Source organism: Pelophylax lessonae (genome assembly GCF_965119305.1).
Source record: "Pelophylax lessonae genome assembly, chromosome: 5".
Classification (NCBI taxonomy): domain Eukaryota; kingdom Metazoa; phylum Chordata; class Amphibia; order Anura; family Ranidae; genus Pelophylax; species Pelophylax lessonae.
In genome coordinates, this window is record NC_138772.1 from 116,593,461 (window position 1) to 116,605,891 (window position 12,431).

Sequence of the window (12,431 nt, forward strand, 5' to 3'; positions counted from 1 at the left end):
CATCAATTACTCAGTGACAGTCAGTCAGTGTCAGTGTGGACTCGATCAGATTATACAGTGACAGACAGTCTCTCATAGTGGTGGTAGTAGGAGGCTGGAGGTGGACTAGTAGGAGCCTGGATAGGAGCACAGCCGCATACATACATTACTCACTCGTGCACTGCAGCCCGCCCCACACATTCAGTGAGTCTTACTCTCCTCCCTAGTTTTTTCAATGGCACATTCAGGAAGCCAATCACGCCGTGAGTAGCGGCACAGCGGAACCAATCAGGTGTGCAGGCACGCGTGATTGGTTTGCTGTGCAGCTAATCACAGCGTGATTGGCTCCCTGAATGTGCCATTGAAAAAACTAGGGAGGAGAGTAAGACTCACTGAATGTGTGGGGCGGGCTGCAGTGCACGAGTGAGTAATGTATGTATGCTCACCGCTGAAGTGTCCCGGCTTCCCCTGCCTAACACGGAAGTCTGTGAGTCCTCCTCCGAGTCCCTTCCCCCTGCCTATGTAAATATCGTGACCCCGGCGATATGAATATCGCCTACGGCCACAGAACGATAGTCGATATCATATCGACTATCGTTCAGCCCTATTGTTCGGCACAAATTTATTCAGCCTTTTTACTTATTCGGCCGAACACCGAAAGTGCTTTTTTTGCTATTTTCGGCCGAATAATGTTCGGTTGCCGAACATTCGGTGCATCCCTAAAAAATGTATATTGTCCCTCTCAGCATTTCCTACTTTGAGTCTGAAATTTCAGTTGAATTCTTATGGTGAGTGATTGTCTATAGCTAGTCCTTGTACATGCAAATACCATCCGAGGATAGCCACGTTACTGAGCCCAATACTGCACAGGCAGTGAGCGCTTGACTTGTTCTGAATTTGAGCTCTGAATTTTTTGGGTGAATTTTTATTTTTTTCTCTTAAAAAGCGCTCTTGCCCTTTAGATCTCAATGGTCAACAGTAAGGTTTTTTTTGCCATAGAATGGGATGGCAGAAAATTAAAGGGGGACCGAATGGAAAATTTTGGTACCGAAAATTCAGGATGCACTTGGCCAAAACCGAAAATGACAGTTTTTAAAATATAAATATAAAAAAAAAAAAAAAAATATATATATATATATATATATATATATATATATACACATCTCATACTTGTATTATATTTGACTTTTTTAAATTAATATCGTGAATATAGATAAATTTGAATTTATTGTTGCCCATTATTGGCACCTTTTTTAGTGCAAGAAAAGCGCAAGAAATATGCATCCCTTTAAATTCTATGTATGTCTTCACACTGATCTGTTGCTTTTCTGTTGAGGTGTTAATAATCTTTCTTACTGCATTTTTGGTCAGTGAAAAAAACCCCGTACCTCCCCTTTTGAAATGCATTGAAAATGCAGCAAGAATGCATCAATAATGCACCTGTTATGTTTTTGATTCACATGACTTATAAAAAACACACCAAAAGCACAGAAAAACCGTGGTAAAATTGTGTGCTTTTTCGGCACCGTTGGCACCTTTTCCTCCATCGGCAAAATGCTGAAAACGCTATTTTCGGACGATGTGTATTTGTAAGCAATGGAATGATTGATAACTTTATAATATTGATAATAAAGTACTCATGTCACACTGGTCTTTTATTCCATAAATCTGTTCCAGGATAAAAAAAAAGTCATCAGTGCTGGTTATGTTTTAAGTATGTATGGATACTAGGATGAATTCTATAATCATTTTTTTTTTGTTTGGTTTTTGGACCTTTGCAAATATTTGTATTAAAGGGCTCCTTTATAGGCTAAAGTCAAGAAGCACCACTATAAGACATGCTAACCGCTGTAACTTCTGATGTTATTTACTATAGGATTCCATGATTCTTATTATACATTGCTTGTGTATTCATTGTGCTTTCTTATTCTCTAGGTTTCATATGTCATTAGAGATGAAGTGGAGAAGTACAACCGCAATGGAGTGAATGCTTTGCAGCTTGATCCTGCACTAAACAGGCTTTTTACAGCTGGACGAGACTCAATCATCAGAATATGGAGCGTGAATCAGCACAAAGTAAACATGTGATCCTGTATATTAAGAAACACTTCCTTGTCTTCCTATGGCATTCTTTGGAGGAAAGCTGTATTTTTTTGTAATAAGTTTTAGGTGTTTATGCAGGGGAAGGCAACCTCAGCACTCCAGCTGTGGTGAAGCTACAAATTCGATGGGGGTAAGGCTGGCAATTTCCTTTAGATTTATAATTTGAGGTCTATAATTTGAGGTCTAACCTAAACTCTTTTAATTTGTATGCAATCTGGAAGGCCCTTGCACTACATAATTGAAGGTAAATTTAAAGGAAATTGAATAGGAAAATTGTACAATGTATGGTAGGCTTAAGACTGACAACCACAGGCATGACACTGAGGCAGATGCATAAGGGGATTTGGGGGGGGTTTCACCACAACTGGAGTGCTGAGTTTGCCTATCTTTACGTTGGCCTTTCTTTACACTTTAAAGGGCTTGTAAAGCCAATTTTTGTTTCCTAAAATAATGAACCTATTATACTTACCTGCTCTGTATTGCACAAAGCTGCCCAGAACCTCCTCTTCTAAGGGTCCTCTGCCGTTGCTCTCTGCATGTTCAACCCTAGGAAGCGGCATCCTGTGGGGGCACACACATATGTGCTCGATCCCAGGCAGGGCTGTATTGCATCCATTAACCCAACCTCTGCTCACTGGTTTGACTGGCATTGCCAGGAGCCAATGGGGCTGCTATTAAAGTCTATGGGGCCAAAAACATGCAAGTTATTCCCCAAAGAAGCTCCTGTACTTTTTGAGCTTTATGATCTGGGAAACACAACACAGGTGGGAACAGGCCCATTGTGAATAATGGAATTCTGCATCTTGAGTGAATCGTGCGATAAAATGCTCAGGGTGAATATAGGGGCTTAATTTGTCTATTAACTTAATATAAAAAATCCAACCTTTTTTTATTTCAATTACCTTTTTGTGTATAAATAGAAAATGGGGAAACAGTCCTTTTGGATCTGTAATCTCATATTTAGTGGGATGGAATCTAAGCTGGGAGTTTGGGATCAGTGTTTTTTTTTTTTTTTTTTTTTTTTTTTTTTATTTGTTTATGACAAGAAATGTTTTAATCAAAGTAATAATGGTATTTGATAACACTGACTTTGATCCTATTGATTCAGGTGAAATCATATTAAAAAATCTCAAGTGTTTGACTTATTTTGCTGCATATCCAACTTGGAAAGCGTACAGATTAGGGCTCGTTTTCTATCTTGCCCAGTCAGGTGTTGCCATAGAAGGCAGCCACTACATTAGGCTCCTTACACACGGGCAGTATGCCCAATGGAGTCCGTTTTGCTCAGCTGGGGATCGATCCGCCGATTCCCGCTGAGCAGGCGGATGAACGCTCCGCCGCCTCCATTCTGTGTGCAGAGACGGAGCTGTCAGGGCCCCGCTCTCGTCTCCAGACGGATGAAAAATAGGGTTTCCATCTGTCCGGATTTCACGGGCAGGATAGGATAGCAGCGGGTGTCAGCGTAGATATCACCGCTGACATCCGCTGCTCCATAGGGCTGCATTGAGCATCTGATTCAGTCCACCTGAAAAGCTGACAGGCGGATCAGATCGGAGAGCCCGTGTGAAAGGAGCCTTAAGGCCGAAGTTTCCTATAGACTTGATTGTCGACAGCAGGTGTCATCATACGTATTTGGGTACTCCAAGAATTATTTGTAAATTCAGATTGGACAAATCTGCATGCAGCTATCCATGGGAATTGTGATTCACTGAAAAGGATTTGATTCTCCTAATCTACCTTCATTCACAGAAAAATTTACTAATCTTTGCCACTAAGATTTGGTTCACAGTATCGTATGACATCGTTGTCTTTGGATCTTTGGGTTGGTTTTCCACATTTTCAATTGAAAATCATTTTGACTTGTGTTAGAATGTAACTAGTTATGGATGTGCCCAGTTCATTTACCTTATTTCACTTTTGTTTATTCTAGCAAGACCCCTACATAGCATCTATGGAACATCATACAGATTGGGTGAATGACATTGTACTATGCTGTAATGGCAAAACATGTAAGTATGTTATTGTAATTATCTGTTAGTCTGTGTGGAGAGGACTAAACCTGCTGGAACTGTTAGATATTTAAAAATTAACCACATTAACACTGCTTGGTTATTTCTCAACCCCCCGCCAGAATAAGACTCACGTTTTAAAGTGATTGTAAAGTCTCCTGTTTTTTTTTTTTTTTTTAAATAACAAACCTATTATACTTACCTGCCCTGTGTAGTGGTTTTGCACAGGTCCGCGTGCATCCTCTTCTTCTCGAGTTCCTCTTCGCTGCTCCTGGCCCCTCCCTCCCGTCGAGTTCCCTCCAAACCAATCAGCTTGCTTTGGAAGCACCCAAGCAGAGCTGCAGCTCCGTGTGTCCATTCAGACTCCGAGCTGGCATTCGACCCCGCCCCCTCTCTCCCCTGACTGACTTACTGACTTTGACAGCAGAAGAACCAATGGCGCCACTGCTGTGTCTCAGTCAATCAGGAGGGAGAGTTCTGCAGCTGAAGGGCTCAGGTAAGTGTTGGGGGGTGCTGGATCTTCTGCTACACACAGAATGCATTAAGATAAAAAAAAAAAAACCTTCTGCCTTTTAAACCCCTTTAAATTAGTTTAGCTTTCAAAAAGACATGCATGCCAACTTAGACTGGGCAAAGTGGAAACAAAGGAGTAATCCATTCATTATCATCTAATTGCCCAAGTAGACGGGGGAGCTCCCAGCTCTCCCAAGAAACCCTGTATGGCAGTAACACCAGCATAGCCAGATGAATTGTCAAAAAAGTTTATTGATCAAGTATACTTTCAGTAATCTTAATATACTTCACTGTCAGTAATCAGATCTGTAATAGACACACTTTTTTACATTTTAGAATTAGATTTTCTGAATTGACCTGAAGGGCTACTTAAAATACAAACCTAGCATGCTCACTGCATCCTGACCCTAATCACCCTGAAGCGTAAAAAGTGTGTTCCCTAACAGAGTTGGGATGACCTCCCAGAAACCCCTGAGAAGCATGCTAAATCTTGTTATACTGGACTTAAAGTAATACTAAACGCTTTATTATTTTAAAATAAAGAGGTAATACCTGCTCTGTGCAATTAAATTGCTTAGTCTCTGGCAGTTCCCTGCTGGTGCTATACGTTTCTCCTGAGTTGGGTTGTGTGCGTCTATAGACACCACACAGTATACAAGTAAGCTACGACCCCAATCTCTCCTCACAGGAGTCTGACTGACAGCAGTAGGAGACTGTGGTTCTGATGCCCACTGTTTCTCTTGTGACTGCAGGAAGTGATGGAAGTGGTGCTGGAGCCTAGTCAGTGTAAGAGCGGTGACAGGAGTAGGGAGTGGGGGAGTAGGACAGGTAGTGGGCATGGTTTACCTTAATGCAATAAGGTAAAATGCAGAGAATGCACTAAGGTAACAAAAATAACATTTAGATTTTAGTACCACAAAAACAAAACTAAAATTAAAGAAAATTCAGTGCACGTTAGCATTAGTATATTTGCTGCTTCTGGTTAGTATATTTTTGCACTTGGTGTAATGATTAAGGGTGGGTTCATTAATATGCGATGCGGGAACCAGCGTGATTCCTGTGCAGGTTATCGCATCTAATGGGCCATACACACTATAAGATTTTCTGAAGACTTTTTCCTTTAGATTTACCAAAACCAGATAATATGAGGTCAAACCTAAACACTTTCAATTTGTATGCAATCTAGCAGGCCCTTGTACTACATAGAAAAGGTAAATCTGAAGAAAATCTAACCACAAAAGTTGAATAGTGTGTATCCAGCTTTACTCACAGGCAGTTAACACTGCACTCTGCGAACCACTGCAGGTGTCAATTGAAAGTTAATGACACCCCCAGATCGGTTTGCAGATCGCAGTGCGAACAGAAATCGGTTCAGAACACCCATGCGATCCTATTCCAGTGCGGACCAAAAAAGGGTCCTGTACAATTTTGGTCAGAATGCAATGGAAATTCAGCCATACAAACTGTATGGCTAAATTTGCATCGCACAGACATCCCTTGTTATCTGCACAGCAATGCGGTGCGAATCACATGCAGTGTCGGTGTTTTCGCCAGTGTGAACCAAGCCTAAGTAATATTGTGTAGATATAACTAGGTTTTTTTTTTACTGGTATATATTCCACATTTTGTCATACTTGCTGTAGAATATTCTTAAAAAATATTTATATTAGCAATCTCATTAATTGTGCTATTTTATCCGCAGTAATATCAGCGTCGTCGGATACCACAGTTAAGGTATGGAATGCACACAAAGGATTCTGCATGTCTACATTGAGAACACACAAGGTAAGGAATCTTATTTCAAGACCACAGTATGATTCTAAACTGACTTAGATTTATAGATACACTCCAGTCAAACACCAAAAATAGTTCATACATCATTTTTTTTTTTTTTTTTTTTTTTTTTTTCAATGAGGGTATTTGTAAATGTTAGACCCTATCTTAACCACTGGGGATTTTTTTTTGTTCCCTGTTTTTATGATTTTTAATTATAATATAATTTTAAAGCAAGTCTGACGTGGCCAAAAATGTTTACCATAGTGCCTGTGTTCGACTTCTAATCAGTCCCCATGCCTGTGGAGCCCAATAGATCCTAGACCTAAAGTGTACAGGGGTCCTTGACTTTTGTCCAAGTCCCACCCTATCTTAGTGCTAACCATTATTTAAGTGTCAAATGCCAGTTCTTCGGCCACCCGAAGTTTTTGGCTTTTGACAATCTAAAGGCATGAGTGTAGCTTGGTGTCAACAGTGCAGGCTTTAAAGTGATTGTAAACCTACAACTTTTATTTTTCAAAATAACAAACATGTTAGAGCAGTCTTGATACTCCTCTTCTCGGATCCCCCACCATCGCTCCTGGCTCCTCCCGGCCAAGTATCCCATAGCAAGCCGATTGCTATGGGGGCACTTGTGGGCTCGCTCCTGAGCCGCACTCTGAATGTCCATTGACATACAGAGTACAGAACAGCCCTGCCCCCGCTTTCTCCTCACTGGCTGTGATTAACAGCAGCAGGAGCCAATGGCTCCTGCTGTTGTCTCTTGAGCCTATTAGGAGAGAGCTGCTGCACATTCTCAGGTAAATATAATGGAAAGGGGGGGGGGGGGGGCTGATGCAGAGCAGAACACAGAAGGTTTTTTTTAACCTTAATGCTTAGAATGCATTACTGTAAAAAACCTTCTAGCTTTACAACCACTTTAATCCCAACATAAGACAGAATGTGACACCAGGTTTAGGATCTATTGAGCCTCTACAAGCACAGAGTTTTATTTTAAAGACAACAAAAAAAAAATTGCAGACATCACAAAATGCTTTTACTTCAATGTTGTTGTTACCTAAGAAAGTATTTGTTAAGGCATATGTGGCTCATTTTTGCTCCCAGTTTAATAATCTTAGGCTGAATGGTAGAACACGGGTCTACACATTTTACCTGTTATGTTTGTATCGAACTAAAATATTTCTCGCATTCATTATTTTATATTGTGTTCTCTTCCCCAGGACTATGTGAAAGCCTTAGCTTATGCAAAAGACAAAGAATTAGTGGCCTCTGCAGGATTGGACAGACAGATATTCCTCTGGGATGTAAATACTCTTACTGCACTGACTGCATCCAACAATACTGTCACTAGTGAGTACTGCTTACATTATAAACACTGTCTCTTGCTGCTTGATTTCAGAATCAATCAGAATTTCAGAATTTTCAGAATTAAAAAACGTAACATAAATTACCCGGACCAGATGGCTTACACCGTAGACTCCCTAACCACTTCTTGACCGGAAGGTTTTGCCCCCTTAATGACCAGGTCATTTTTTGCGATGCGGCACTGCGTTACTTTAACTGACAATTGTGAAGTTGTGCGATGCTGTACCCAAATAAAATTGATGTCCTTTTTTTCCCACAAATAAAGCTTTCTTTTGGTGGTATTTGATCACCTCTGCGGTTTTTATTTTTTGTGCTATAAACTAAACAAATAGCGACAATTCTGAGAAAAAAAAAAAAAACGATTTTTTTACCTTCTGCTGTAAAACACAGCCAATAACAAAAAATAAATAAATAAAAAATGTTTTCAACATTTTAGGCCAATATGTATTCTGCTACATATTTTTGGTTTAAAAATCCCAATAAGTGTATATTGATTGGTTTGCGCAAAAGGTATCACATCTACAAACTAGGGGATAGATTCTTGGCATTTTTATTTATTTTTTAATTAGTAATGGCGGCGATCAGCGATTTTTTTTTTTTTTTTTTTTTTTTTTTTTTTTTTTTTAGCAGGACTGCGACTTTGCGGTGGACAGATCGGATACCCAACTGACACTTTTTAGGGGACCAGTGACTAGGGCTGCACATCTTCACTGGTCTCACGATCCAATAAGATTATCATGTCAACGATTCAATTCGATTCCGCGATGCATCATGATTACTATAAAAGACAAGAGAAGGGCGCACCGACCTAGTGCAATACCATAAAACATTTATTGGAAAATTGTTAAAACCACGTCATACATTATACTCATAAGAGTATGCTATATAAACGCATAAAACCAAAGGATTCCTTTGACTATCCAGAGACCGCAGGACCATGTTCCTTAATTAGGACAAGCGAACTTGAAGGTGTCCATATAGATGGGGCTAACGCGTGTCAAAGGAGAACCCTCTTCCTCAGAGCGTGAGATTATCGCTCTCATTCTCATACTGGTCACTCAAAGTTCAACATGGCACCTCATGGCAAAGAACTCTGAGGATCTGAAAAAAAGAACTGTTGCTGGTTGCTCAGATGTCAGCGACTATATTCATGAAGTTCAGAACTGTTCTTGTCTCTAAACATTTGTGTGGATGGCTAAGTCTATTGCAGATTGGGCCCATATTTAGGAGAAGGCTCGAGTAATTTTGTATGTCTTTGAGGACCTAGATGTTTTGCATTGGTCATTGTAAAGTCAAGCCAGAGAAACCTATACTAGCCACACGTTTCAATCTGTCAAATATGTTTTGCAAAGGTCTACCTGATTGGATTTAAATTGAATGACCTATCTAAACCATCCACTCAAACTGTGTCCAGTCAGGCAAGCCTTGTGCTACACTGTTGTTGTTGGTAGATCTAAAGGAGACTCTACAATCAGATTAGTATCCTGACTGATCATCTTTAGAAAGAGTGAACTATATCAGTGCAGAGTGGACACATTGGGGTTGATTTACTAAAACTAGAGAGTGAATAACTTGGTGCAGCGGTGCATGGTAGCCAATCAGCTTCTGTCTTCAGCTTGTTCAATTAAGCTTTGACAAAAAAACAAACTGGAAGCTGATTGGTTTCTATGCACAGCTGCACCAGATTTGGCACTCTTCAGTTTTAGTAAATCAACTCCACTGTAACCTGTTTCAGAGCATGCTATTTTCACCTTGTCAAGTCAGACAAATTGCGGTGGTTAATGAATACCATTTAGGTAAATAAATGATTTTCTGCTGCAGTTGGTTTGATACCATTTTTCAAATTTTCTAGACCATGTTTAACCACTTGACCTCTAGAAGGTTTTACCCCCTTCATGAACAGGACTGTGCTTTTTTAAAAAAAAAAATTGAAATGGTTTGCATTCAATGTCCTTTTTTTTTTTTTTTTTTTTAACACTCTCTTCAGAGTAGTTCAGTGTCACCATAGTGTTAAGCCCCGTACACACAATCAGATTATCGAACGATCTGTCATCCGTTTTTTGTGGAATGCTAGTCTGATGTGGAAAGTGAAGAGGTTATTTTCATACGAATTTTCCTGTACAACAGAATTCTACTTCAGAAGTGATGTCATGTGTTGGATTGCTTTCTATGTGTTTTCGTTTCTGAGCATGCCTAGTCTTGCTCATAAGATTTTTTTTCTGTCGAAATCGGACGTTGTATTACGGACGACAAAAATTTTATAGCCTGCACATCAGGATTTTGTCAGCCGAAAAGTCGGAGTTGGCTGTCGAAAGCACCATACTAACAATCCGAAAATCGGCAGATCGGTCGTCGGACTAATTTTCCCTACAGATTTTCTTATCGTGTGTACGGGCCTTTAGGCCCCTTTCACACACGCTGTCAGTTTGTCAGTTTTTCATCCATCCGTTGACGGATGAAAAACGGACATCAATGCATCTCTATGTAAAAACGGATGACAACGGACGAAAGACGGATAACAACTGACGAAAAACGGATAACAACTGACGAAAAATGGATGACAACTGACGTAGTGTGAAAGGGGCCTTAGATTTAAGCTGCCAGATAGAGAAGTTTGTGCTTTTCGACCCATTTAATTTTTTTTATGCACTTAAACAATGTGTGCAAATCAGCAAACCAAGAAAATACATGTAACCATTGTATGCACCTCTGGTAGTTTTGTAGTTGGCCATCCCTTGTCACTGTTACTTTTGGTAGACAACTCGATCTAAATGCAGAGAATAACGTAATTTGAAGGCTTTTGGTTTAAAATAAAATATAAAATACTGACTGCCCTTATATAACAACCAGAATACACTACACTTTTTATTTTTAGCAATGGTCTTTTCCTTCACTTTTGTGGGGAAAATATCAAATCAAGAAAAAATAATATAGCATATACACTTGCGACACAAGTCCTATTGTAATTGAATGTTATTGAAAATTACCTTTCCTTTTCAATCTGCAGCTGCTGTAATTTTCTGAAAATGCAATGCAATGCAATATGGCTACCTGGAGGTGTTCTGTATACAAAATGTGTACTGACCACACCCCATAAATATAATTTCCTGCTTGCGTGATTGGCTCACTGATTTTCCCAGAAGTCTGCACTAAGATACAAGTCAGATTTCTGTCATCCCCTGCAACAAAAATGTAATTTTTGGTGAGATACTCCTAATAGGAACATGTCTAAAGGGATGCAGGCCCAGCAGCTTTCCGCAGTACCCTGCAGCTGATTAATAATTATGAAACCCTCCCATTAGACTCACTTTCCCACATGAATACAGAGAAACACACATGGATTTCTTCAGACAAAACAACAGGTAGGAATTTGCAACCAAGTTTGTTAAAATCCCTGCAATGTACATAGATCACCCAGAGGGGAATGTTTTTTTCTCAACACAGTGGAGTTACACTTTAACCACTTAAGCCCCAGCCCTATTTCGGACACTTTTTGTTTACAAGTTAAAAGCAGTATTTTTTCCTAGAAAACTACTTAGAACCCCCAAACATTATGTATATTTTTTTAGCAAAGACTCTGGAGAATAAAATGTCGGTCATTGCAAAACTTTTTGTCAAGCGGTATTTGCGCAGCGGTCTTTAAAACGCCATTTTTTTGGAAAAAAATTGAAAAATCACATTTCACTGCATTTAAAAAATACTAAACAGTAAAGTTAGCCCATTTTTTTTGTATATTGTGAAAGATGATGTCACGCCGAGTAAATAGATACCCAATATGTTACGGTTTAAAATTGCGCCCCCCCCGTGGGATGGCGACAAACTACGGTCAATAGAGATCTCAATCTGCGACGCTTTAAATTTATTTAACGGTTACCAGTTTAGAGGTAGAGTGTAGCTCTTTTTTTTTAATTATTGCGCACGCTCTGGCGATCGCGGCGATACCTCACATGTGGGGTTTGAACAGCGATTTCATTCGCGGCTCGACTTGCGTATACGTTTTTTTTGTGCGCGAGCTAATGGTGACGGGGGCGGAGAAATTTTTTTTTTTTTCCTATTTTTTATTTTTTTTTAAACTTTATTACAGGTTTTTAAAAAAAATAAATAAAAATCTGATCACTTTTATTGCTGTCACAAGCAATGTAAACATCCCTTGTGACAGCAATATGTGTGACAGGTACACTTTATGGAGGGATCGAGGGTCTAAAAGACTCTAGACCCCTCCACTACACTTCCCTGTATTCTAAACGCCGAAAACGGCATTTTTGCATACAGCCGTTTTTTAAATTTGCCGCCTTTTGCAGCACAGTAACCCGGAAGTGACGTCATGGACGCCGCCTCCGGGTTACGTCATCGGAGCCCCGATCGATGCCGTTTCCGGCATTCATCCAGACTCCATCCAGCCGGCGGATGTGCCGGCTGGGTGCTCGGGGCTCCCGGTGGGACGGGAGCCCTGGGCAAAGCCACGGAAGGTGGCGGGAGGGGGGGGGACATCCCCTCCCGCCCCCCCGGGTAACGATCGAGCGGCTCTCGAGCCGCATCGGTCGTTACCGACGGAAAGCCGACCGTCGGCTTCAAACCACGGTACCGGGATGATGCCTCTAACTAGAGGCATCATCCCGGTATAAACCCGCAAAGTGTACCGACGTATCGGTACGTTGATATGCGGTAAGTGGTTAAGGATCCAAGTCA

At 40.4% G+C, this 12,431-nt stretch overlaps 1 protein-coding gene across 1 annotated transcript in view; it reads left to right on the forward strand.

The window, feature by feature from the left end:
* The window catches only part of WDR48 (WD repeat domain 48), a 55,845-nt gene that overhangs the window by 8,717 nt on the left and 34,697 nt on the right, over positions 1–12,431 (forward strand). Inside the window, exons 2-5 of the mRNA XM_082257797.1 lie at positions 1,915–2,055; positions 4,013–4,091; positions 6,307–6,389; positions 7,598–7,727. Of these exons, the coding sequence (XP_082113923.1) occupies positions 1,915–2,055; positions 4,013–4,091; positions 6,307–6,389; positions 7,598–7,727 (433 nt within the window). The remainder of the gene's footprint in view (positions 1–1,914; positions 2,056–4,012; positions 4,092–6,306; positions 6,390–7,597; positions 7,728–12,431) is intronic.